Genomic DNA, 27,920 nt, shown 5'->3' on the forward strand with positions numbered 1-27,920 from the left:
GTTCATGCTTGTAATCTTAATATCCAAGAAGCTGGCACAGGAAGGCCAGAAGTCTGAGGTGAGCATGGGCTCCTGGGTGAGACTGCTGCCTCACAAAACAACAAAACAAAACAAAACAGAACAAAGCCAACTAAAACCAAACCAAAACAGAACAAAAATTGCAGAGCTCTTGGCTCAGCCCTTAGCAGTGACTTCGCACAAGGTCTATTGCTTAACAAGCCACCTGGGTGATCTGAATTCATAGCTAGATTTGGAGGTTGCTGGGAAGGATCACAGCCTCCTTCAAAATCCAGTGCATCCATCACTGGGTAACTGTGCATATTGTTTGTCTGCGCTGGGTGAATTACTGCTTTGTTAGGGTCACCTAAACAGAGGTTTATTTCCCTCATTCATTCACCCCCAGAACCACAGTTTTCTTTTTATTTCACTTCCTATCATTTAGATGCCCCGAAGAGTTACTGCTCATGCCGGGAGGTGACGCGCACAGGGCTTCGTGCAGCCGGCACCGTGACTCCCATAGAAATGAGATGCTGATGAACGAGTGTGAGAGGGTGCCAGCCAGAAAGACCCCACGGGGAGGTGTGGTTCATGGATATAAATCCGAAATTAAATTATCTTGAGAAAATTACAACCCGGTTGCCGTTGGCAGCCGGATAATGTATATATTTCATTAAATATTAAAGTTTAATTTCGCTTTTGTGTATGTTTGCACTGGGCTATGCCCCTGATCCTGGAAGCCACTGCAACACACAAAGCCCTGGCCAAGGCCAAGCCTCAGAGCTGGGAGGGGCTGGTCCTTTTTGCGTCTATCTACCTTTGGATGCCGAGACAGAGGCTCAGTCCCAGGAAGAGATCTCTCGGGGACCACAGGCTGGATAAGTAGTCTTAGCGCTGCGGTTTCCTTCTACCTTAGATGGGAACTGTGTGTTCTGTGGACCAAGGTGCTTGTAGTTGTTGGCCACCTCGGACTTCAGGATGGCCAGAAGCATGTTGCATAGGCAAGCTGTTGAGAGGATAAATGTTGAGGTTTCAAACTGTGTGTGTGTGTGTATGTGTGTATGCATGCATGTGTGTGTATGTGTGTGTGCATGCGTGTGTGTGCATGTATGTGTGTGCATACACGTGTGTATGCATGCGTGTGTGTATACATGTGTGTATGTGTGTGCATGCATGTGTGTGTATACATGTGTGTATGTGTGTGCATGCATGTGTGTGTGCATGCACATGTGTGTGTATGTATGTGCATGCACATGTGTGTGCATGCATGTGTGTACATGCATGCATGCATGTATGTAAGTGTGTGCATACGTGTGTGTGCATACGTGTGTGCATGCATGCATGTGTGTGCATGCATGTGTGTGTGCATGCCTCTGTGTGTGTGTGTGTGTGTGTGTGTGTGTGTGTGTGTAGGCTTTTTGGAGTTTGAGACACGTGGTCATTTTGAGAATGCTGAGCTTTGGGGAGTCTTACTTGAGTCTGAAGAAGGAAAAGGAGAGGAGGCTGGGTATGGTAGGGTTGCCTTTCTGCTTTAAGCTTAAGGGAGGGGAGCAAAGTCCTTTTCCTAGTTTCTGTGTGGGAGCCGAACCTGAGATACTCCTTGTGTCTAGCTAGGGGTAGGTGGAAGGGGGAGCCAGTGTGGAGTAGGAAGTCTAAAGGATTATCTAGTCCTGTATATTTGTGACTTGAGTGTTCTGAGTAAGATTTTCAGAGGGGCATGGAAGTACATGCTGTAATCTCAGCACTCAAGAGGCTGAGGCAGGAGGTTAGCCTGGGGTATAAAAGCTTCCTAAGGGCCTTCTGTGTGTGAAGTGGGGTAGTATATAGAAAGAATAGTCCTTGAACCGTGAAGGTAATTCTTTGGAGCATCTATGTAGTATAAGACTAATAAAAAGAAAAACCCGAATCTTGGGCTAAATGAAGGAGGGAAGTAAGGCTCTTTTAGGTGACATTTGACAAAATGAATCCCAGAGAAACCAGACCGTGATAGGGTGGAGTGCTGAGAGAGGCCACCAGAGGGCGTGGTGGACTGAATTCCTAAAAGCTTCCAGCTGAAGGCAATTGGTACAGCCTTGTGGCTAAAGTTCATACCCCCCTCTGCCAGAATGGATTTGGCTTAGCCAGTGGTGGTCACAAGAGACATTATTTTATGTCTGTTTCAAAGATTTCACATAAAACCTCAGACTTAACTCCTGTCATGGGCAGGAACAAAGGAAGAGTGAACCTTGTAAGGGTATGTATGTATGTATGTATGTATGTATGTATGTATGTATGTGTCTACTGACTCGGGGTAAGGGGAGAGATCTCTGTTCATAGAAGCCAGTGGGTCTTCTTATCCACTGTCTTTACCTGGTGATACCTGATCCCTGACTGGGAAGACCCTTCCTGAATGTGGGCAGCCTTATACTGTGGGCTTCCATCCTGGACTGTCCAAAGAGAAGAAAGGGAGACAGACTCCATAGAATCTCTGCTTCCTCGTTCAGCCCTGTTGCCAGGTCTTTACCACCAGATGGACTGTATCTCTTCTGACTGTGAGCCAAAGGAACCCTTCTTCCTTGAGTTGCTTTTCTCACAGCCAGAAGCCAGTGCTCTTCCTGCTTCAGTAGGTGTGCGGGATGATGAGTGTCATTTAGAAGAAGAACTTGCAGAATTACTTGTTAGTCCATGGGAGTCTCCTGCAGGTGGGTTTGAGTAGGAGGTCCCTTACTGGACAAACAGAAATGGTGGCTCCTTGGGTAAGGCCAAGGTAGACCTGTTCCTCACCGGCATCTCCTTCTTAGGACTCTTGGAGGAATCATAAAACCCCAAGAATCATGCCTCATGACTGCGCATGCAGCCAAGCCAACCTTGTAGAAATGTGAAAACTGAGGTCCAGACAAAGGGAAGGGAGGGACTTGTCCCAGGTCACGGAGGAAACTTATGTTTGAGCCAAACCTTGACCCACATTCCTTGTATTATAGTCTATGTCACTAGACACAGGAACATAGACCTTAATTCACTTACTGATTCCTGGAAATCAAAAGTACTATTGAGTAGAATTCTCTGAGGCTCTGGACTTGTTGGGGAAAGATATTGCATTGACTAGTAACGTCTGCTTTAGGTAGTGTGGGGTTCACAGCACTCTGTATCATGGGAGAGTATTTCCTTTGAATTTGAAAGAAATGTTTTCCTACCTTTAAAGTTGGGTCTGATCCTGGCATCATACCCAGAAGTCCTTCCCATAAGCTTATCCAGGAAGTCCGAGGGTGACATAGGCTTGGGTGCAGAGCGGGCAGCGTCAGCCTCTTTGGAAGCAGCAAGGCTAAGAAGAGAGAAGCACAAGGTTGAAGAAGCACAGCCTTGTTCAGCCACGTAAGACAGGGAGTACTCTGAGCTTGAGCTCCTTTTAAGGCGGAAGGCACGGGCCACAGTGTTTATTCAGCCACACTGGAAGCCAGCCTGGGGCCTGGCAGACAGCCACTGTCTGACTGAGACTGAGAAGTCTCCAACTCCTCACAGTGTCTGCTATCATGAGTCATCACAGAGGCTGCTGGATCTCCTTGGGAGAGGAGGCTGAGAGGTTGGGTCTGGGTCTCCCTGAGGAGAACACTGGAGGGTCCTTCTGACTGACTCAGTTGTTCTTTGGGTACCTGTCTTCTTGCAGGTATGTGGGCTATTAAAGGATCTCAGAGAAAAAGTAGCCATTTCCTTTAAAGTTCTCTTCAGAATCAGCTATTGTAAAAATAAGTAAATAGATACAAAGTTGCCAAGGTAAAATGAGTTTGGAGATACAAATTCACTCCCACCATGTTTAGCAGGAAATACAAGTTCATCACCACCATTTTAGCAGGCCCACACACTTATGCACATGGGTATCTATACTACAAAACAAGTATTTTAGAAATCCCCCCTTAGAGGGCTGGAGAGATGGCTCAGAGGTTAAGAGTGCTGGTTGTTCTCCTAGAGGTCCTGAGTTCAATTCCCAGCAACCACATGGCGGCTCACAACCATCTGTAATAAGATATGGTGCTTTCTTCTGGCATGTAGGCATACATGCAGGCAGAATACTGTATACATACTTCATAAATAAACATAAAACAAAACCAAAAAAGAAATCTACCATCAGAAACTGGAGGTAGTACACACCTATGACCTCAGCACTCCAGAGGCTGAGGCAAGAGAGTGGCCATAAGTTTGAATCGATCTTGTGCCACATAGCACCTCCCTCCCCCCCCAAAAAAAAACAGAAGAAAAAACTGAGATGACTTTTTGAGAAGTCCATATTCACATTGTGGGTGTGTTGTTCTTTCTGAATACTTTTCTTAACCCTGTGATTAAAGTATATGCCAAGATGCCTTTAATAAATCACATTTTACTGATTAAAAAAAGGGATGTGGGGAGGTTCTAACCCAGGTTCCAGAGTTAATCAGTGCCAGGTAGGTACCTGGAACCCCTTAGTACCAGGAGTTGGGAGGTTGGAAACCAAGTGTCCCATGATGTCCCAAGGTATTTATGTCAGTCATCTCTTCTCTAATGAGGTAGGCTAGTAATGTCTAAGCTATGTCCCCAGGGTGCCCAGATTTCAATAGAATCACAGTTGGAAGCATAAGTAAGGGTCGAGGAATGATCACCTGGGTTGCTTTGGGTCCCTAAGAGGTCTGAATTCTACATCTTCACTGAGCAGATGGAGGGATCCATGTGCTCCCCTGGGAGAAGCTTGTAGGTCTTCAAACATGGAGGAAACACAGAGTGTGAGTGTGTGTGCATGTGCGCAAGTGTGATAGTCATGTGTGTGATAATTCTGTGTGTGTGTGTGCATGTGTGCCTGTAAGTGTCTGTGTGTTAGAGTGTATGTGTGTGATAGTCATGTGTGCGTGTGCATATGTGTGATGGTATGTGATAGTCCTGTGTTCGTACTCGTGCATGCATGTGAGTGTGTGTGTGTGTGTATGTGCATATATATGGTAATTAGATGACAACATGAAGGAATAATTTTTCTTGTCCACCAAGATAGAACTCTGGTCGTCACACTTGTTAACACGTGTCTTTACCCACTGAGCAATCTAGCCAGTCCCTACTGTTTATTTTGGAAGTTTGTTATATCTGGTTATATCCAAGAGCAGAGATCACATGATTTTCTTTATTTATTCATTGTTTGTTCTCTAATCCCCTAGGTGTCTACCCTGATATCTCAAACTTAATTGGTGCTCAATGATTTCATGGTGACTGACTGATGATCGAGACACCCATTAATTAATCAAATATTCCTGCTAATAGGAAGTGTTCGTAAATATTGGTACATGGGTTAACAATTTAAAAGTAATTAGACTATTATACACAGTATAAAAACACAGACATAGTCTGGTGTTTCTTAGGAGATTTGCAAGGTATGCTGGGATTTTCCCAAGCATCCTTGCTCAGGCTCTGGGCATGCTCTATTCAGTTCTCCAAGGGCTGTAGTGAACAGATGAGATGGAACAGACATACTTTTGTTATTATTTGTGTGTGGTTAGGGGTGCAACTGGAGTCCTGGGATGGATCTGCTTCTGCTGTGCTGATGAATGTCATGTATCCCAGTGGAGGTTTTGTAACAGCTGTGAGCAGAGATTAGAGTGCAGGGGTGGAGCAGGTAATGTCACAGAGCTTGGTGTGTGCAAACATGGGGTTACCTGTATCTGTGAAGGTTGGGCCATTTGTAGTCCTGTGGAGTGCAGTGTGCACAGGGATGGATGAATGTTGACAATGGTTGCTGCCTGTATTACACAGTTTTGTTTTACTGTGCATTGTAATGGATAATGTAGTAATGTCTCCCGGGTCAGCTCTGCTATTGTCATTCCAGTAGTGAGGCTAGCAAGTAACAAGAGGGAAAGTCACAGAGGAATACTGCCTAGTGGCTTGCTCTCCATGGCTTGCTTTCTTATACACTCCAGGACCACCTGCCCAGGGTGGCACTACCCATGATGAGCTGGACCGTTCCACCTCGATCATTAATCAAGAAAAATGTCTCATTGGCTCACCTATAGAGCAGTTTGAAGGAAGCAAGGCCTCCTTTGAGATTCTCTCTATTGGGTGATTCTAAGTTGTGTCAAGGATAGGGACCATATCAGTCGGTACAATGACAACTAAACGTAAAGGGGCGACCTTTGTGTAGTGGCGCCTGGGCTGCTTGCCAGTGTCCACAGCCTGGGGATGTCCTCACCGACAGGGGGAGATGCTGTGGTTATGTTGGAAGCATTACAGATGCACACAGACTTAGTGATGACTGTCTCTGAGATGGTGAGAGCAGGAGAAAGAGAGAGAGAGAGAGAGAGAGAGAGAGAGAGAGAGAGAGAGAGTTAGAGTTCAATAATGGTTCAAGTTAGTTATGGTGGTACACTCCTACAATCTAAGGGCTTGAGACGGTGAGGCAGGAGGGTTGTTTTGAGTCCAAACATAGTGAGATACTGCCTGGATAAAAGAGAGGATGGGATTCAACATCCTCTACTGGCCTCTGTGGACAAACAACACACACACACACACATACACACACACACACAATCTTAAAAAAGGAAGCTCCCCCCAAACAAGATGTAAACAAGCAAACAAACCCTAAATTCAACATTATTGTGTGTGTTCAACAATAACCCCCAAATCTCCAAGGTTTCCTAATATTTCCCCGAGAGACAAAGGCTCCATCTTGATGCCAAAATAGCCATTTCCCTGTGCCCGATAATCCTCATTCCTTTCTGCCTCTGTTTGGACAGTGCAATTTGCACAGGATTATTTTAAGCCTCTCCCCCATGTTCAGATCTGTGCTCTGGGCGTCTGTGGACTGTAAACACACAGCATTTGGAGTCACTTCCTCTGGGGACTTTAAATACTTAGAGTCCATGACCTACTGGACCCAGGAGCTGAACGAGTCTGAAAATGAGGCACCTGACTGGATACAAGTACTAAGATTTATTTTATTAGAGAGAGAGAGAGAGAGAGAGAGAGAGAGAGAGAGAGAGAGAGAGAGAGAGTGTTTGTGTGTGTGTGAGTGCAGATGCCCAGGGAATCCAGAAGAGGGCATTGGATCCCTGACAGCTGGGGTTATAGGCATTTCTGAGCTGTCTAATATGGGTGCTTGGAATTGAATTAGGGTCCTCGTCAAGAGCAGGAAGAGCTCTTCACTGCTGAGTCATCTCTCCAGCCCAGAGATAAATTTAATGAATACTAAATGACAGACCGTTTTGGCAGTAGATACATTTTTTCTTTTAAAACAGAACATAGGGAATCTGTTATCTTCTGTTCAGGGGATGTGTCTTCCAAGGGCCTTAAGGGCCTCAGTTGTGACTTCCAACATGACAGATACCGCTTGTATCTGTTTGGTTCACTTTTGCCAACTTGATACAAACTAGAGTCACCTGAGAAAAAGGAATTTCGATTGTGGAATTTTCACCCTCATATTGGCCCATAGGTGTGTATGTGGGGAATTTTCTTTATTAATGATCAATACGGAAGGGCCCAGCCTATAATGGATAGTGCTACCCTTCGGCAAGTGATCCTGGGTTGTATAAGAAAGTGAACAGAGAAAGCCAGGGGGAGCAAGACAGTAAGCAGTGTTCCTCTATGGCCTCTGCTTCAAGTCTTGACTTTAAGTTTCTACGGGAATTCCTACCCTGGCTTCCTTTGCTAACATACTGTAATCTAGAAGCCAAACGAGCAATTTGCTTTCTTTTTATTTTGATGATTGGTGTTTATCACAGCAGCAGAGAGAAAACTAGGACTCCATGGAAAGGCTTAGGGATAGTGTTCAGCTGCCAGGCAGGGCAATGAAAGGACATGGGACCTTGAGTGAGTTACTTTTCCTCATGATATTTAAGTCCCTATGATCTGGAATGAGGCATAGCATAATTTGAGAGGAGTCTGAAGCCTGGAAGCACCATCTTGTAAGGGGAGCTGGTCCCATCTCCTTTGGGAGATGGATACATACTGGTTCTATCCCCATTCAGTATGAAGATATCTGTCTGCCCAGGGCCAACTCATTTCTCAAGAAATGAGTTCTGGGGGTCAGAAAGAAAGGCCAGACTGATATTTAGAGTCTCATTCTCCAGGGAATAAGGAGTATGAATCTGAATTTTCAATAAGCTAGGGCTGGCTAGGACATGGTAACTTCCACTACACCATATGTAGCACAATGCTACCAAGAACCCCTCCAGATTAGCAGAGGGAAGTCCTCACAATGCTCCATGCAGGGGAAGTCTAGAGGTAAGGACAGGGAAAGTGACAAGGATTTAGGGTAGTGGAGGAGAGAAATCAAGAGGATCCAGGTAACTGAGAAAAGGATTCTGGAAACTGGAGGAGAAAAGGGGAGCAGGAAGAATGCAAGGAAAAGGATAGCCCGAGGGTGGAAGTGTCTAGGGTGATTAATGTCTGCAACCAAGAGACTGGTGATTGTAGAGGTTGGGCACTCAATTCAGTTGTGAGAGTGGGGCAGGCAAGAGGGATTGTGGGTAGGACAACATTTGTGCTCAGTCATCTAAGCTGGTGTGGGTTGTCTTGAAGACACTGGAGGAAGAGTGTTGGGTGGAAGAAACAGCTTATCTAGTTTAGAGGTTCAAGAATTTGGGAAGCAGAAAGAAAGAGAGAGAGGGGGGAGGGAGAGAGAGAGAGAGAGAGAGAGAGAGAGAGAGAGAGAGAGAGAGAGAGAGAGAGAGAGGAGAGGGGCAAGAGGGCAAGAATGCAAGAGGGCAAGAGATGAGGGTGAAATACTACACAGGTTGGAGTGGCAAGGATGGAACCCATGATCTATGTCTTTGTGGTGGGTCTAAAGTTAAAGGAGGCAGGGGCTGGGGAGATGGCTCAGTGGGTAAAGTGCTTGCTATGCAAAGGTGAGGACCTGAGCTTGAATCCCTAGAACCCATGAAAATTAGTGCATATAGCCTGGCACTGTAGTGTATATCTTTGATCTCAGCACCTGGGAACCAGAGGTAGGTGGATCTCGGTTACAGGTCAGCCTGGTCTGCCTTCTGGTTTATTAACACATACCTACTATGTGCATCAGGTGTGTGCTTGTGGGGTGTGTAAATAAACATGTCACTGCCAACCAGAATAATTTCCCATATGAATGTCTCCTTTAGTGCCTAGCACAAGGCGATGGCCCATTGTCATCAAATGAAACAGTCTTCTTTCCTTCTGCCTCTCTCTCTCTCTCTCTCTCTCTCTCTCTCTCTCTCTCTCTCTCCCCCTTCTCTCCCTCTCCCCCACCCCTCTCTCATTCTTTGTGTCTGTGCAAGTGCATGTGCACATGTGTCCATGTGTACATGGATGGAAGTCTAGCATTGATGTCATCCTTAATTGTTCTCTGCTTGTTCTTTTGAGACAGGGTCTCTCACTGATGAACTTAGAACTTACTAATGAGGCCATGGTGACTGGCCAGCAAGCCCCAGGGGTCTCCCTGTCCCCACTTGCCCAGCTCTGGGATTATAGTTGTATATTGCCTCTCTCAGCTTCTTAATGTGGCTTCTGGGGATTGAACTCAGGCTTGCTATGCAAACACGTTCCCCACCCAATCCTCTCCTCAGCTTCTCCCCTGGCTACTGATTGTTCAGGGACAGAATTGCTGAGGCTCTGCAGCTTTTAGGAGAGGAAGTTGCCATCTGGCTTAGATGGTCTCATCAGACTCCTGTGGTAGGCTGGAAGAGGAAGGCAGTATTTGGTTGATTAGAGACATCGAGTCTGAGTTTTTAGTCATTTAAGCCTCTGTGAACTTTTAGAAAGACCCGACAGACGTCTGCCACTGTCCAAGTCGTGCTTTTGAATGAAGGGTATGGCAGATGGTGGGGAGGTGCTATCTTCTGAGCTTCTGGGAAGAGGTGGCTCAGTCAGGCTGGTGTTCTTGGCTTGATGGACTGAACTGATTCCTGCCCCTGGTTTTGGTCCTAGCAAGCTTGGAGATTGTCATAGCAAGGGTATGACTGGTCACCCCCAGCTTCTCTTGAGTTGCATCATCAGGTCAACATCTGGCTTCCCCTGGCCAGCTGTGCAGTTCTGATTTTATTTGATTGCAGTAAGGGGCTTAAGCGGGTGGGGGAGAGCCTGGCATTTTTTTTTTTTACTCTCACTTTTCGATCTGCTAAGCAGTTCCAGGCTGCCCCAGCCACATGCTTTAAGTTCACTTTCCCCAGGGTCTTAGGGAACAAGATGCCTTTGCCTCACCCTACTTTCCATGACTGCACGTGAGAAAGAAGCACACGTATTTCAATGTGATTCTCCTCTGCTATGGAGATAAAAGTCTATGTTCAGGGAGCGGCAAAGAGTCTCGGATTTCTTCCAGTTCTGTGCCTGTCCCTTGGAAGATATCATGCTCCAGAGATTGTTATGTTTATTGTTGTCAATTCCAGTCTGATGCTCTCGATAGCCTTCCCCAGCCTGATATGCACCAACTCTCTTTGAACACACCCGTAGAACGAGGCCAGCCACAGAATGAGTCCAACGAGAGAGCTAGCAGCATTTAAGGAGGATCTCTGTCTCTGTCTCTCTCTGACTCTTTCTCTGTCTCTGTCTCTGTCTCTCTGTCTCTCTCTGTCTCTCTCTGTCTCTCTCTGTCTCTCTCTGTCTCTGTCTCTCTGTCTCTCTGTCTCTCTCTGTCTCTGTCTCTCTGTCTCTCTGTCTCTCTCTGTCTCTGTCTCTCTCTGTCTCTGTCTCTGTCTCTGTCTCTCTGTCTCTCTCTGTCTCTCTCTCTGTCTCTGTCTCTCTGTCTCTCTGTCTCTCTCTCTGTCTCTGTCTCTCTCTCTCTCTTTCTCTCTCTCTCTCTCCTGATTGTGGAAGTGCCAGGTTATGACTTGCAAGGATTCCAGAAAGCCTCACTTGCTCACCTCGCCCTGAACCTAGCATCTTGCAGCATTCTGTATCCTCCAGGTTGATCTACTCAGGCCACATTTTCTTAGACATTGTCAAGTCCTGAAAAAGGCATGTCTGTGTCTCTCACATTCACCTTATTTCCAGAAAGCTTCCCTCGGTGGCAGGAAACATCATGGGATGAACACCGGTTGTAATGACCATGCACTCGGAACACGCTGTATCTTATTTTTGCAGGAGAAAAAGCCTATTTTATACATAAGGAAACTGAGCCTTAAGCACATGGCTTGACCAGTTTCCATCTTGTGGCCCTCCATAGGGGATTTGCTAAATGATGTCTATGGATTCTTTATTCTCATCTCCTCCCACTCCACTGTCAAGGCTTAGGTCATGGAAGTCCCAACTCTTCTGTGGTTAGAGACCAACCCTCAGTTCTACAGTCTTCCTTCCCTTCAGAATGGGGTTTTGTGCGGACAGGACTTAGAGCATAATCTCATAGGTTAGTCGACACGGCTTTCCTGAAACAGGGAGCCTGATGCATGGGAAGGGCCCCAGAGACACTTGTTAAATGAATAAAGTGCACCTGAGTTTCTGGATAAGGCTTAATTTATTTGAGTAATCATGTTCCATTGGAGATTCTATCTGTCTAAAGTTTACAAATCCCTGGCTTATGGCTATGATTCCAGTATTCGGGAAGCTGAGTCAGGAAGATTGCTTTAAGTTTGGGGCTCCATAGGGAGTCTGAGGCTCATTTGGATAACAGAGTAAGATCTTGTCTCAAACCAACCAACCAACCAACTAACCAACCAACCAACCAACTAACCAACCAACCAACCAACCAGCCAGCCAACTAGCCAACCAGACAACCCACTGACCCCTAAATTCTGACCCTGGTATCTTCAGTAAGACCCTTGGGAAGATTCTTTGTGTGTGTTTGTGTGCATGTGTGTATGTGAGTACATATATAGAGGTTGCATTCAATGTTGGGTGCCTTCTTCGACTGCTCTTCACCTTGTCTTTGAGACACGCTTTCTCACTGAACCTGTAACTCATCACTTCAGCTAGACTGGCTGGGTTCTCCTGTCTCTGCCTCCCTGTCATTGGGGTAACAAGTGTGTGCCATAGCACCTGGGTGTTTCTCCTGGGTGCTAGGAGTCAAATCCTCAGGCTTGTGTGGTAAGTACATTGCCATCCAAGTCATCTCTGCAGTCCAAATTCTTAATCTTCCCTGGGAAAATCCGGGGCAAGGAAGTAGAAAGCATTCCTTCTTATTTCTGGAATATTCATGGACAGGGCTGCTTGCCATGGTCAAACCCCATGTCTGTGGATAGGTCTCATATTTTGGATACCTTATGTCACTAATTATAATTCTACATCAAGTACTTCTCTTGGCTCTGACCTTCCTTGTGTATATGACTACAGGGCTGGGGTGGGGTATAGATTGGTGTGGGGTGGGTGTTAAGTGATCCTGGATAAGACAGGGATACAAGAATTCAGGGAACTCTTCAGAGGTCAGGGGACAGGGCAGGGCTGCTGCCGTGGCTGGGTCCAAGCTCTTAGCAGGCCTCGTATCATCAGCATGCACACCACGAGTCAGCCTCAGCCGGGAGAGCGGACGGCTCTTATTACCTTCAATGCGGCTTTCTGTTTAATCAGATAAATCTCACTGGAGAGATGTGTGTGTGTGTGCAGAGAATAGAGCTCAGGGCCTCTGAATGGAAAGTTTAGGGAAAAGAGATTGAACAGACGAGGAGAGGTTGGTCATTTGAGGTCACAGGTGGAGAAATATAAACACAGAGGACAAATAAGACTGAAATGGAGATGTGTGTCAGAGAGCTTGTGATGGTTGTGGTTCCTATTCACTAGGTACTTTGCATATATTAGCATATTTAGTCTTCTTAATGACCCCATAAAGATGACATCATCACCCCATTTCACTGATGCAGAAGCTGATGTATTCCCTTTCAGACATTTAGCCAAAATTATGTGTCTAGTAAAACAGCAAGAGTAGGAGCCCACCAGTCTCTTCTGCCCACATCCGTGCTGCTGATGTCATGATGTCAGCAGCTGTTCTGCTCCGGTTACTGTTTCCAGGACTCTTCAGAACTGTAGGTGAGACCCTGGGGCACTCAGGATTGAAATGCATGGTTTCAGAACAACAAGGACATCATTCTTAAACCATGACTGCCTTGGATCCCTACAGCATCCTCACAACAGCATCACAAGGCAAAGAGGCTTGCCCAGGGTTCTAGATAGTAGGGCCATAATGGCACTGAAGGGTCCCGGGATCTGGCATGGGGCATCTGTTTGAGAACTTGATCATTCTCAAAAGGCAGTGAATGGATGGATGAAATATTTTTATTGTTTTTGAAATAATCTTTACCAAAACCTGTCTCAAGAACATCAGCAGTGGTCGGAGGGGGTGGGGTGGGACTGTGAGTTCGAGGGCAGCCATAGCTTCCAAGTGAGAGCTGTTGACATACCCAGGACTGGGCATGGGGTTCAGCAGCAGAGTGCCTACCTGGCACTTGTAAAACAGAACAAAAACCCAAGCCAGCCTCTCCCAATGCCTTTCATTGTATCTTTCCCCCGTTCACTCATTGTTAAGGCAGGATCTGCCTTTACCAACATCAGCTGTTTAATGACAAAAGGTCCCAGTGTTTGTTTTTTTTTTTAAACCAATGTTGTGGAAACAAATGTTAATTTCTGAGATTAGTCAAGGGTTTTCTTTATTAGGCACTTCAAGTTAATAACCATCGCGTTTGAGATAGTGTTAAGTTCATTAGTTCATTTATTTACTTACTAAAAATAATTATAGAGTACTTATTACATGTCTGAATAGTCCGTGTCGGAGCAGAGTTTAAAAACGACTATATCCGCTAGTCCTTGCTGGGTGGCTATAAAGTACCAGACATGAAGTTAATTGTATTGTCTGGAGAGATGACTCAGGGTGTAGAGGTACTTGCTGCCCTGGTGTAAGAACCTGGGTTCGAATCCCCACAACCCACATTAAGCTAAGCATGGTTGTGCTCATCTGTAACATGCACACATGCACGTCCATATCACAGGATGGAAGGCGGAGTCAGGAGACTCAGGAAGCTTGTGGGACATCTCTCTCTCTCTCTCTCTCTCTCTCTCTCTCTCTCTCTCTCTCAGACATACACACACACAATTAATAGCATCATATGTGATATTCTCTCTCTAACAGGTAAGGATGAAGAAGCTGGAGTTCCTTGAGTTTCAACATCCTCTTCAGACTCTCTCTCTTACTTGTATCGGTGACCAACATGTGATAGCCAGTACATCCCAGGGACTCTCAAACTGGTAGGTGGAAATCTATCTGCAACAAATAAGAGCTGGAATCCCTGTCCTAAGCCCTCCAAGGCTGAGGGGACACAGTGAAAATGTGATCAGAAAGAATGGAAGGACTGGAGGAGGGGCTGAGCTGTTGTGCAGAAGGCTGAATTCTGGGACTGCCATGGCTGTTGTACTTGTGAGCTCACAGGACTTGGGATTTTCTATACAGGTTTTGTACCAGATAACACCTTCGTTATTTGTATTAGTCTCTTTTCTGGTGCTGTGATAAAACACCCTGACAAGAAGTAACTAAAGTGAGAAAATATATTTTGGCTTAAGTTCCAGAGGGCTAGATAAAGTCTGTGGAGATGGGGAAGAGGGTTAACAGGCAGGGCTGGTCCCACTCTCATCCACTCCCCAGAAGCAGAGAGAAAACAGGAAGCATGACCTGGCTATAAACTCCCAAAGTTCACCAAGGGCTGCACTGGTGTGAGAATCTGAGTTTGAATCCTTAGAACTTGTGTGCACTCAGGTGCATGCACATGCATGCACAAACACATACATACATACATACATACATACATACATACATACATACATACAGACACACACACACACGTTGAAGACAACATAGGACACTATACAAATAAAAGCTAGTTTGAGAGCACAGCATACTTTCTCTTTCTCATTCTCCAGAAGGATGAATATTTAGTTGTAGCAGTACAAGTTGACTAACACACTGTGAACCATGTTTTGTGTGTATCCGTGTGTGCTTATGTACGTGTGGAAGCCAGAGGACAATCTTGGATGTTGACACTAAGGGATGTCTACATTTTTATTTTTCAAAATAATGTCTCTTTGGCCTGCAGCTCATTGGTTAGAGTAGGCCGGTGGGCTAGTGAGAGCCAGGGATCAGCCTGTCTCCATCTCTGTCTTCCCAGTACTGGAGTCGTGAGCTCATGTGACCTTGCTCATTCCTTCCTGAGCTTCAGGAATTGAACTCAGGTCCTCCTGGATGCATGCCAAGCACTTTGCAGAGCTGCACCCCCAGTCTCTGAATATTTCCTCTTGTGAAGTAACAGAGAGCAAATACTTTTCACTTGGAAGGTCACGCGTTCATCCCATGACAAGCACTGGACTCTAGTCAGGTTATAGAAACAGCTGTGGCATCAGGTGCTCGGGCACGACTAAAACTGTTAATCTCCTGCGCTAGAAAGATCATTTCTTCCCTCTCCCCAGACTTCCAATATACCTCGACAGGTTTCTCTCTCCACTGAAATCTGCTCCACTGAGAAACCAGAAGAAATAAAGAACTTGCATAAAAATAAAAAGCGTTACTTTTGGCAGAAATTAAGCACCAGACTCTTGCTCTGCCATGGAGTAGCTGGGTGGCTGTTTCAGGCTGGTCACGATAAGGTTTTCTTCCTTCAACACTTGTGAAATGGAGACACGGAACTTGCTTTTAACTGGGGGTGGAGATGGGTTTTACGGAACAAGTATTTTTTTTTTCCAATTCATATCACCAATATCAGAATGCTCCCGTGTCATCAGTGTTAAACAGCCTTCAGCCTAAACAGAGTTGGCTGGTGTGGGCTCTATGATGGTGAAACATGGAGGGCCTTCTAGAAATTTCTGGAATCTTCTCAGTGCTCTACCCTGGAATCTCCCAGGACAACTCATCCTCCCATCTGGAAGTTCCGTGCATCCCTCAGGTGATTATTCTGCTGTCCTTAGTAATTTCTCTGCCGAGTAGTAAGTTAATAGTCTTGCCTTAGCAATTTGATAAAAGGATGGGGACCTGATGGTGAGAGGGCAGTTGTTGCTCCTGCACTGTTCAGTATGGGATGCCATTCAGTAGTAAAAATGCCCAGCCATCAGCTGGCTGTTGGTCTTCAACTCAGCGCTGTGCAGTGCTTTAAAAGCACGGCATTTTGTTCCACAGAAGGAGGCAATAGACAAGTGTTGGAAAACTCCCATGAGGATGCAATGAAAATGGAATCCACCAGGATCCCAGGCCTAAGACCCTGTCTGTCATCACGAATTCTTTGGACTGCATACTGGTAAATTTCTTCTAGTTTTTCTTCCCTCTGTATTGATAGTTTTGTTTCTGGGTTTTCATGGGAGATTCTGAATGAGCATCCCCCTGTCCCCCACCCCCTCATTACCAAATCTTTAGAATCATGCTTAATGATTCTAGAGTGTGTTTAAATGCCAGCACGTGCCAGCCTCCCTGTCTGTCTGTCCATTCCCTGGTCCTTCTGTGGATTGGCACAGACAATGGTTGCCAGGGTCACACCATTTTGGAAAGTGCCTCCATTTTGGATAAGCCATGACAATTCCAGTAGCTATATTAATTACTTAGTTTTCAAACTAAAGCAAGTTGTCTCTTTAGATTCTTGCCTCATTTGTCCCGTGGAACCCCAGTAACGGAAAGCCAGGAAGAATGTCTGCCAATCATCTGACTGCTCATTGGCTAACTACACAATGGCTTACTGGGGCTAAATAAGGGAGAGTTTTATTGACTCCCTGCCCCTTCCTCTAAAATGTCCTCCCCTGTCTTGTGGACCTGAACTCACCTAAGAGACACCATTATGCTTCTACTGTTTGGCTATCTACAGCATTAGTGACTTCTGATGTATCTGTTACTCAAATAGCCCCATGCCTCAGGATCTCTCTTGAAGAGCAAACCAAAAAACTTTTGGCAGTATTGTCAAGCTTGTTACAAGTCATGTTGAAAGTCCCACTGTGACAAATCTCTGTTCCTCTTGTAGAAACAAAGCTGGCGAGTCCACGGCTGGGTATGTTTCTGAGGTAGAAGGCTGTAACAGTAAGACCGAGCCCCCACCCCATCTGACCTTCAGCACCATCCCGAGCAGAACATTAGAATACTTTCTAATTTTTTATGGTGCCGGTTGACAAGAAGGGAGATGGCCCCTCTAACTTGTCTTCCCAGGCACTTGCTCCTATTGCCCAGGTAACCACAGTCACTGATGCATGCTCACGAGAATGGGGTGGCCTCTATGGCAGATGGTCCGGATGCCCACATGGTGTGGCACATTGTGTCGCTTTCTCTGCTCTTGCTTTCATCCTGATAGTCCTCATGTCCTTGAACACTCAAGACACAGGAAGACCATGAGCAGAACCCGATATGGATCCTGCCTTTAATCATGAGGTGACCTTGGGCAAGTCCCTTCAGTCTCATAAGACCATTTATTGGCAGGAAAACAATGATGCTAACAGAGTGCCCTCCAGGACTGTTAGGGTTAAGTAAGAAAATACATCTTCAGTGCTGACTGTAGTGCCGGGCACAAAGAGCTTGGTTTGTCTGATAACCATCACCACGAGTTCAGAGTCCTGCAGAAGGTGTAGGTGGGCTTCACTGCAATTTGATTCCAGCCTAGATTAAGACTCTTCATTCTGAGAACCCCAGGAGAATCTAAGGCCTGTAAGAGGCAGGGAGGGCAGGGACTGCTGGATGTGGGCTGCACTTCAAATCTTGGCTAATTTATTGTGTTCAGTTGTAGGCCCTGCATTTTAAGAGGGATATTAGCATCTGGAACAGATCCAGAAAGGAACAACTGGGCTGGTAAACAAACTTGAAATTGACCTATAAGGAATAATTAAGGACTCTGGATGTTTGGCTGAGAGAAGACTTGGGCAAAAGGGACCAGTGTGCTGGGCTGTTGTGGGGAGGCAGGGACCTGACTCAATGAAACAATGGTCTGGAAGCCTTTTTCTATTTTTCCAGGCACTGAGTTAAGCCGTTTGCAAATATTAGCTATTTTTCTTCTGCAAGATGCTCTGTGAGGTGTGTGTTTGTATTCCTGCTGTACAGAGGAGGGGACTAAGCGGCGACAGGCAGAAGTGATGTGTCAGGAAGTTATTTGGCCTGTAGGTGGCAGGGTAGGAGCAGGACCAGATAGGGGTGTGTGTGTGTGTGTGTGTGTGTGTGTGTACTTACATACATGAATTTGTTTATATGTGTGTGTTTGTGGTGTGTGGGTGTATGTGGAGGCGAGAGGTCAACGTCAGTTATCATTCCCCAGGCGCTATCACCTTGATCTTCTGAGACAGGGTCTCATTGGTTTGGGAGTAGGTTAGGCTAGCAGGCCAGTGAGCCTCAGGGACCTGTTTCTTTCGGCATCTTCCATGCTGGGATTACAAGTGTGTGCCGCCGTACCAGGCTTTTTATGTGGGCTGTCTGGATCATACCCTGGGCCCTTATGCTTATACAACAGGCACATTACGGACTGAGCTGTCTCCCCGGCCCCAGCAGTGTTCTGCTTCTGTAGTTTTGTAGGTTTGTTCTAAGCAACCAGGCCAAGCGAGTGGGACGTTCAGAGTGTGGCTGCTTCATGTACCCAAGGATAGGATAGTCTCACTGTCAGAGCTTTCCCGTAATGGAAGAGGCTGCCTGAGGTTGGATGAGTTTCTGGCCACTGTTCAAGTAGGAGCTGGAATTTTACTTGGCCCTGTGATCTACAAGGAGCAGAGATGGAGGGTGCTGGGACCAGGCCTCTACTATGCACTTGTGTATTTTTCTAATGCATTGATTAAATGTTACCCTTTGAGGGCCTTAGCACTTAAGAGTGCTCACTGCTCTGCCAGAGAACCTAAGTTCAATTTCAGCATCCACATAGTGTCTTCTTTGTTTTCTGAGACAGGGTGTCTCTGGCTAGACCTGGTTGTCCTGGAACTCACCGTGTAGACCAGGTTGGGTTTGAACTCAGAGATGCGCCTGCGTCTACCTCCTGAGTGCTGGGATTAATGGCGTGTGCCACCACTGCCCAGCTCCCACATGGTGTTTTAAAGCTGCCTGAAATTCGGGTCACAGAGAAATCACACACCTCTGCAACTAGCCCTCATGTGCTCACAGTGTCTCCCCTAAATATGCATGATTAAGAATGAAGAAAATCTTTTTAAAATATAAATGAACAAATAGTTTTTGAGGCAGAGTCTCAGATAGCCCATCCTGGCATCAGATATTCTATGTAGCTGAGGATGACCTTGAACTCCTGACTTTTGAACAAGTCGTCCCTACCTACCTAGTGCTGGGAGTACAGTTGTGTACTTGACCTATGTGGTGCTGGGGATCCAATCCAGGGTCCTCTGCATGCTCGGCACCAATTGACCTACATCTTTAACCTTCTTTTGTGTTTTTTTAAAAAATGATTTTTTTTAAGAAAATAAAATTTTATTTGATGTATATGAGTGGTTTGCTTGCTTGTGTGTCTGTGCACCATGTGTTGGCCAGAAGAGGGTGCTAGATTCCTTGGAACTGGAGTAACAGATGGGCAAGAGTTGCTAAGTGGGTGAAGGGAACGGAACCTGAGTTCCAAATCTCATGGTGCTAGATCAAAAGGAAACCTGGAATTTGTTGTAGCAGGACTGGGGTGGGGGAAAGCTTGTCACCCAGTTATCGCCTTCCTTTCCCACTAGACGAGTCTGTGATTTGGGCAGAACCCCTTACTTTTCCTTCTCGGGGTCTTCCCTTCCATTCTACCTCATCGAATGGGCAAAACAACATATTCAGATAGAGGATGACTTTTCCATATAAAACTTTGAACTTGAGTAAGTAAGCTGAATTAAAGGAGTTCTGAGTGAGGCTTTTCATCCAAATATTGGCGGTGATGGTCGGTCGTACTTCATGGGGTTGCTATTAAATTAAACAGTTGTTTACCTGGAGTACTTATCTGGTTAGGGTGCCAGGAACTGATCCTAGGGCTTTGCACTTGCTAAGTGGGCGCTCAACCATGGAGATACAAACATGAAGCATTCAAAAACTTCCTGACATATGACTGGCTGTACTCATTTGTTATTTGCTAATGCTACTAATGATAAGAAGCCTTACTTAGGGGAATTCTTGCCCGTAAGGCAAACTTGTCATTGTAAAGTAAAATTCTTGATGAGGAAAATGGGAGGATTATCCCTTACTTTTGCTATTCATCTACGTAGACCAGCCGAAATCTTGTTGGATGTTGGGAAACGTCATGCGAATGAGACATGGAGTCCTAGGCTGTAGTCTGGTCTGGACACTAATCCACTGTGGTTTTGGAGAAGGGACTCTGCTGTGGCCTTAGTTGTCCTTTGGAATGGGAGGCACTGGGCAAGAGAATTCTTTCAATCTTTAGCTTATGTTTCCTTCCTCCTCTCATTATTCCTCTCTTTCAAGGTTTTATGAATTAGCCCTCCATGTTAGGTAAGACTCCAGTTACCTCATTAAGAATGTGTCTTGGCCAGCACTTTGTTCTCAAGTACCAAGCGAGTCTTGTGCTGAGGAGATGGATAACTTGGTAATGTGCCTGTCATGCAAGTGTGAGGACTTGAGCTGGAGTCCAGAACCTGCCTATATCAAATGCCTCCATTACAAGCTAGCATGTGCTTGTCATTATAGATCTGCGGAAGCAGAGACAGGAGGATCTCCGGGGCTCTCTAGCAGGCCGGCCTAATCTAATTGGTGAGTCCAAGGCTGATGAGAAGGCCTGTCTCAGAGTCTCATAGACTATGATGAACTACAATTAAGGTTGTCTTCTTGGCTCCATATGTATGCACAGACACGTGTACACCCAAACCCTGGCTCACATGTGCATACACACACCAACACACAAAATTAATAAACACCCAAGTCCGTGGCCTAACATCCTCCAATGGCTTTGTACCTTCCAGCATTATGACTTCAGTGGGGAAAGCAGCTTTCAGTTGCTCAGAAAATCTCTGCAGACACACCAAAGGCTCTCAGTCTTTAGGCTCATTTACTCCAGGGTGAACTGCAGTTAACTCAAGCTGTCACCATTTTGGATCTGCCTTTTCCCTGTTTGGCTCAGGTCGTCTTTACCCTCTTACGATGGGTGTCTGCCTCCACCACACGCCTCCAAGTTCCTCTCTCTGACATTCTCTTCCTTCAAATATATTTTATTTTACCTGAATGTGGTGGCACAGGCTTTTAACTCCAGCACTCAGGAGGCAGAGGCAGAGGCAGGCACATCTCTGTGAGTTCGAGACCAGCCTGATCTACAAAGCGAGTTCCAGGACATCCAGGGCTATACAGAGAAACCCTGTCTTGAAAAAAAAATTCACATTTAAAAAACAGTTTGTATTTCGGTGAAACATCCAAGCATTGTTGAACCATTTAATCCCAGGAATAAGAGTCTCCCACAGTCTCATTCTCAAAAGATGGTGCCTATAAACTAATTTAGATCCATGTCTCTGTACTTCACCCCTCACATGAGAACTCTTAACCACATTAAAAAATGAAGGTGGTTTTTTTTCTTACCGAATATACCTCTTTGATGCTTGAATTTCCTATTCAATCTCATTATTGGATATTAAGCAGATTTTTATTACATTCATGTATGAATGTATGTGTATGTATGTATGTATATGTATGTATGTATGTATATATGTGTTTGTATGTATGAATGTATGTATGTAAGTATGTGTGCATGTGTGCGTATGTATGTACACATGTATATATATATGACAGCATGTATGGCAGTCAGAGGATAACTTGTGGAATCAGTTTTCTCTTTCCATCATGTGGGTTCTGGGCATCAAACTCATGAGGTCAGGCTTGGCAGAAAGCGTTTTTACCCACAGAGCCGTCTTATTGGTCCCTATTTTGGATATTTTGACTTTCCTTCATGGAATGGGATCACTTTGTGCTTCTTTCTGGTCATATGACATTGGTTTCAGTCAGTCTCTTAACTTCCTCATCTGTAGGAAAATATAATTTTCTCCCATCTGCCCATCTCCCTGTATCATAGGCTCAGAGAGAAGAAGGGCGTGGGTGAAAGAGTAGACACCTCAAGGCAAACCTTTGTGAGCTCTGGCCCATTTTCCTGATTCATTGATTTTGTAATGCTACCAGACTCTGAAATTACTGTATGTGTGTTATATACTTGTTATTGTGTATGCAGGTGTGTGTGTGTGTGTGTGTGTGTGTGTGTGTGTGTGTGTGCAGGTATGTGTGTGTATGCAGGTATGTGTGTGTATGCAGGTGTGTGTGTACAGGTGTGTGTATATGTATGCAGGTGTGTGTGTGTGCAGGGGTGTGTGTGTGTGCAGGTGTGTGTATGCAGGTGTGTGTGTACAGGTGTGGGTATATGTATGCAGGTGTGTGTGTATGTATGCAGGTGTGTGTGTGTGCAGGTGTGTGCAGGTGTGTGTGTGTGTGTGTGTGTGTGTGTGTGTGTGTATCTCCACATTACTTTTTGAGATAGGGTTTTTCACTAAACACAGAGGTCACCACTTGGCCTGACTTGGCCAGCCCATGGGCTCTGGGTGTCCTTGTCTGCCTCCTCAGGTCCACACTGTACCCAGCTTTCTATGCACATTCTGGGGATCAAAGTCATGTCCTTATGTCTGTGCAGCAAACCAGTCAGTGATTGAGCCACAGACTCAAAAGCACTCATTTACTCAGTTTTACTCAGTTGTTCATTTAGCTTGGTATTTAAGCCCCTCTGGATGGAAGTGTTCTGAAGCCAGAACTCTACTGTTCTCCTTGTAACTTAGGATAATAGCCGGCTTCTAGTGGGAACTAGTTTTTTTTTTTTTTTTTTTTTTTTTAAGAGTGAAGAAGTGACCCACTTTCAGCTGAATAGAAGGCCACTGGGAGGGGACAGGCATAGTGTGAGCAGGCTGAAGCTGGGTGACAGAGCTTAGAACTGTCCATCCTTGTCCTTTCTCTTCTGTTCACCTCTCTTTCTCTGCATTCATTGCTCCTTGTGAATTAGTCATTTCCTATGGCCCAGTTTAACTCTCTCGAGTCTCATGAAACTGTCTCCATCTTTCTACTGTGCTCCTGCCTCTAGCCAGTTGGATTCCTCTATGTTCTGCCCTCCCTTGGCACCCAGCCCTCTTTAAATGGTCATTGTGCTGGCCCTTCTTGCTTTGCACGATGCCCAGGTACCACAGGCAAAACCCACACTCTGCTGGCCACCTGTCATTCAACATAAACAGTGATCTGTCAGATAGTGATTACTAGTTTCATGTCGCCGAGGAGGACAATGCTGGCATCAGAATCCTTCAAACGATCTTGCTCCACATCCAACACATGGCATTACCAGGACCTCCTGCTACCAGCTGAAATGAAGCCTTATGCCACGGCAGCTGGAAGGGCCATCATCTTAATGTAGTCTCAGCTCATCTTAGGTGTGGAAAACCCAAGACTCAGTTACAGCAGAGGGCTGGGGAGGTGGCACAGTAAGTAGACTGCTCGCCTCTTAAGCATCAAGACCCAGAAGCCACGTTAAGAAAAAGCTAGCCTGTGCTGGCCTGTGTTTGTATAATCCTAGCTCTGAGAAGGTGGAGACAGGAGCACTTCTGTGACTCATCGGTGAGCCAGTCTAGTCTACTTGGTGAGTTCCTAGCCAGTGAGAGACTCCATGTCAAGAAAGAGAATGGTTGATACCTGTACCCTGGCTTCTACACACACACACACACACACACACACACACACACACACACACACACACACACACACACACTAGCTTCATTACTATCTTTCTGGAAGCGTAGCTCTTTAGGTGTTGAAGTAAAACCAAAACCAAAAACCAAAAAGACAACTCTTCAAGCCCTTCTTTCCATACAGCATTGTGTCCCTTTTCCTGTAGAGAAATTTTCTTTTCTGTATCTATTTTATTTTAGGTCGCGGAGAGGAAGCTCCAAGGAAGCCCATGCCTTCCTTAGAAGTGAAACCATTTCTGATGACATCACATGCCTTCAGGATAGTATGGCCATAGAGAATGCCGCCTTGGAAAGTTTGTTTTGTTCCATGGAAGGAGCTTTTCTGCAAGTCTGGGCACATGATGGGAAGCAATTTTATCTTATCTGAAATGACTCAGATATTTGGGGAGGCCCAGAGCTCAGATAGGCCCTGGGCAGGCTGTGAGACAAAAGCCCGAAGGACTTCCTACAGCTGTGTCAGAGCCAGGATGGAGTCACCACTCTTAACTCATCCTCTCTCCGTGACTCACTTATTGAGCAGAAGGGGGTCATGGTGAGATACGGCAGTGCTTTTGGGTTGCTTGGGTGGAGTCCTCCAGGTCCTGGGCTTATGCCTACCCTCTGACAGGAGGCTGTGAACAGACATACACTGACAGAGCAACAAACACTGTGTGATGTACCGAAAGCCACAGGGACGGCACAGCTCATGAGGGTCAAGAAGGGCAAATTGAAACTTTGGGAGGCACCAAGGGGAACAGCTTGGTTCTTGAGGGGCTTTTATTCCAGTGATTAAGCTAGAAAGACTCGATATGCCTGGAAGACACTTTGTCCAAACTGAGGGCTGAGGGTAATGCTTACATTTTCAAGGACTTAAAATACTTTTATTTTTGACTTTCTTTACTTTTGGTTAAATGTATGTGTCACTGTGTGTTGGGGTGCTCACCAAGGTCAAAATGTCAGATTCCCTTGGAACTGGAGGTACAGGTGCTTATGAAACCCTAGATGAGGGTGCTGGGACTTGAACTCAGGTCCTTTGGAAGAGTGGTGTGTGCTCTTCTTTGTGGTTTTTTTTGCTTGTTTTGTTTTTTAAGGCAAGTTTCTTGGTGTAGTCCTGGCTAACCTGGAGAACTCTCTGTATACCAGGCTGGCCTTGAACTCACCAAGACTCACCCGCCTTTGTCTTTCTAGTGCAGGGATTAAAGGCAGGCTCCAGGCTAGAGTGTGCTCTTCTAAGCCAGCTCTCCAGCTGGGTTTTCAGGGATGTTTGAAAGGTGATTTCAGGCTCAGTTAGTGGTAGGAGCAGTAGCTACCCAGGGGATGCCCATGAAGGAAGGGAAGCTAGAGTTGTATCTTGAGGTACAGATAGGATCTCAGGCAAAATCTCTTCTACATAAAAGAATTATGTAGAACATAAAAGTATGTTTAAAATGAACTTCAGTCACTATTCCTAGCTATTCAAATAGTTTTTTTGAGAAAAAGTCTCATGTAGCTCAGTCTGGCCGGGAACTTGACATGTAGCCCAGGATGACTTTGAACTCTTGGCCTTTGTGCCTCCACTTCCTGAGTGGTGGGATGGCAAGCTTTATATCAGGTAGACTCACTGAGCTACATCTCCCCGTCCCTCAATGATAGGACACTTGAGATAGAGAAAGGCTGAGAAGTGGCCATGATCCTCTGACAAGGAAAGCGGGATCTCTCTGATCAGCCACATTCCAATGCAGAACTGTCTCCAGTGCCTCTGAAGGTGCTGCTCTTTCCAGTTTTATGGTGGGGGGCACCGAGGGTCCAGAGCAGGGACTCATGGACAACTGTGGCTTGGGAGTTGCTTTGTGTGATGTTAAGGGTATAGAATCAGAGGTGGGAGCTTCATGGCACAAGCTGGAGGGTGAGCTCAAGGGAAAGTCAGTGCAGCTACTAGAACCATGATGGTCTTGCACGTTACAGATGGTCTTATTCGTTAGAGACGAACACCATTCATCCACACATTGGGGATGAGTAACGGGTTTGGATTAACAGCATAGCTCTGGGGAGCCCACAGGCTTAGAAAGGATGGATATCAAACTGTTACACAATTCATCCCCGGGGAATAAGAATCCTGTGTATTTTGGTCCTCACCATTCTTTCTTAGGTTGCTTAATGCAAACAAATTATAATGTTTATAACAGAAAAAGATAAAGGAACACAGTGGCAGGTCTGTTCCAAAAGTTGATTGGCAGAAACTTGGTGTGAATTGATTATTTTCCTTCCACTTCCAGCCTGCTAGAGGCATATGGGGGATGTCTCTGTGTAGCTCGGAGGAATGCTAAGAACAGGTGGTAGAGCCAGGGGGACTCAGGAGGGCTACCCTCATCCTTATGCACCTCCTGTGCATTGCCCCAGTCACCTGTGGCACCTGGTCACCCAGCCTCCTGGTCTAGAGAGGTTTTGAAGAGACTGTTGACGCTATTTTCTGGCAGTCGAATTCGGAGGCATAGGATGAGATGGACAGCACCTGAGGCAGGGTTTCCCGCTCCAAACTCTCATCCAGAAGTTAAGGGTACACTAAGGATACTTGATCCTCCATGATGGAGTTTGACTGTGTGGCTGCACAGGGTTTTGATCCTCAAACAGGACACCAATAGTTCTTAATATTCTTTCCCAGGCTAGAGTGCTTGCTGCCCTGCTTGAGCTCTTGATCAAGAACTTGCTGCCATCATCTAGATAGCTCTTCCATTCAGATGATTTGGGGACTTCTGCAGAAGGGATGAAGGTTGGAAACTCCCCTGTGTGTACAAGTCAAGGACACTGTTACTATCTATACACGCCTGCAAGGAATCGGTCGTGATTCTTATGAGAGACAGTACTTGTCTCATGCATCTTCCTCATGTGCTTCAGTGTCTCCTGACTCCTCCTGGTGAAGTGTGGGATCAAAGGTAGTGTCTTTCCTTTCCTGTCTCCCCTCCCCTCTCTTTCCCTTATCTCTCCTCTCCTCTCACCCCTCCCCTCCTAGTCCTTCTCCTCTCCTCTCCTCTCTTCTCCATCTCTTCTTTCCTGTTGTCTCTCCTCCTTTTCCTCTTCTCTCCCTCCTCTCTCCTTCCCTCCCTTACCTTCCCTTTCTTTTCCATACCTTCTTTTCTTTTTTCACTATTTTCTTTCTTTTATTCATTTTTCTTCTTTCTTTCCTTCCCTCTTTCTTTCTTTCTTTCTTTCTTTCTTTCTTTCTTTCTTTCTTTCTTTCTTTCTCTTTGTGTTTGTTTCTTTCGCTCTGAAATAAGATATCCTGTAGACCAGCCTGACCTCAAGCTTGCTCTGTAGCTAAGGATGACTTGAACTCCTGATTCTCCAGCACGTACTTGGATTACAGGTATGTACCATTACCGTGTTTTATTGGCTGCAAGGCATAAAACTCAGGGCCTTGTGTGTGTTAGGCAAGTACTCTACCAACTGAACCACATCGCCAGCCCTTCAAGTGCTTTCTAGAGTACTAACTGTCACTTAGGAAAGTTACACAATCATTTTTATGCCTCGGTTTTGTCACCTATAAAATGGGGGATTGTGTTAAATAGTACATGCATCTTAGGATTCCTGTGGGAATTGTGAGACCAGGCACATGATGTCAACACCGTACCTAGCCTTCAATAAGCACTCAATAAATACTAGTGATTATTGTTGATTTTCTCTTGCTACCCATGCTGAGATGGGGCATGATGAGAGAGGGCAGAGAAAAGGCTGGGGAAGGATTATTACACTGCAGTATCAAACATCTGTGTGAAATGTGTTCTGCAAGTGCCGGAGGAGGAGGCTCCCTCTTCTGAATTCCTTCTTTCTCTGGGAAATGTCATGTGTGTTTGCAAAGACACATAATTTAGGACTGGCTAACCAGTGTCAGTGCATAGCAATATGGAGGAGGGTAAGAAAGAAGGGACCCATAACAGTGACGATCTTGCAGAGAGCAATGACTGAGCTGAAACTGATGCTGTAGCAGGTGAGGATTTCCAGATACCTGGACACTTCACAAGATAGCAGAATTACTCAATGTGGTTTTGTGGATGATAGTATACTGAGTACACAGCTTGATGCTTACACAGATGTGTATATAGGTGCACAATGCATGAGCAAACATAGCCAAGGAAGAAAACAGCTGAAAGGGCTTAGAGTACATTATCAAAAGGAATTTTACTTCTCTCTCTCTCTCTCTCTCTCTCTCTCTCTCTCTCTCTCTCTCTCTCTCTCTCCTCTTCCACTTTCCCTTTTTAGGGCTGAAGAGAACAGCCACTCTATATACTCACTCTATACCCTAGTCTGGCCTAGAACTCACTATGTAGTCCAGGCTGGCCTTGAATTCATGGTAATCCTTCTGCCTCAGCTTTCCAAATGCTGCGATTATAGGTATCTCCTCTTTG

At 45.7% G+C, this 27,920-nt stretch overlaps 1 protein-coding gene across 2 annotated transcripts in view; it reads right to left on the reverse strand.

Moving 5' to 3' along the window:
- Glra1 (glycine receptor, alpha 1) overlaps nucleotides 1-27,920 on the reverse strand; it is a 100,329-nt gene that overhangs the window by 63,150 nt on the left and 9,259 nt on the right. For both annotated transcript variants that reach the window (XM_006246378.5, NM_013133.1), the window contains 1 exon segment: nucleotides 3,171-3,298. In XM_006246378.5, coding sequence (XP_006246440.1) covers nucleotides 3,171-3,298 — 128 coding nt within the window.

Source organism: Rattus norvegicus, chromosome 10 (genome assembly GCF_036323735.1).
Source record: "Rattus norvegicus strain BN/NHsdMcwi chromosome 10, GRCr8, whole genome shotgun sequence".
In the NCBI taxonomy this organism is placed as follows: Eukaryota; Metazoa; Chordata; class Mammalia; order Rodentia; family Muridae; genus Rattus; species Rattus norvegicus.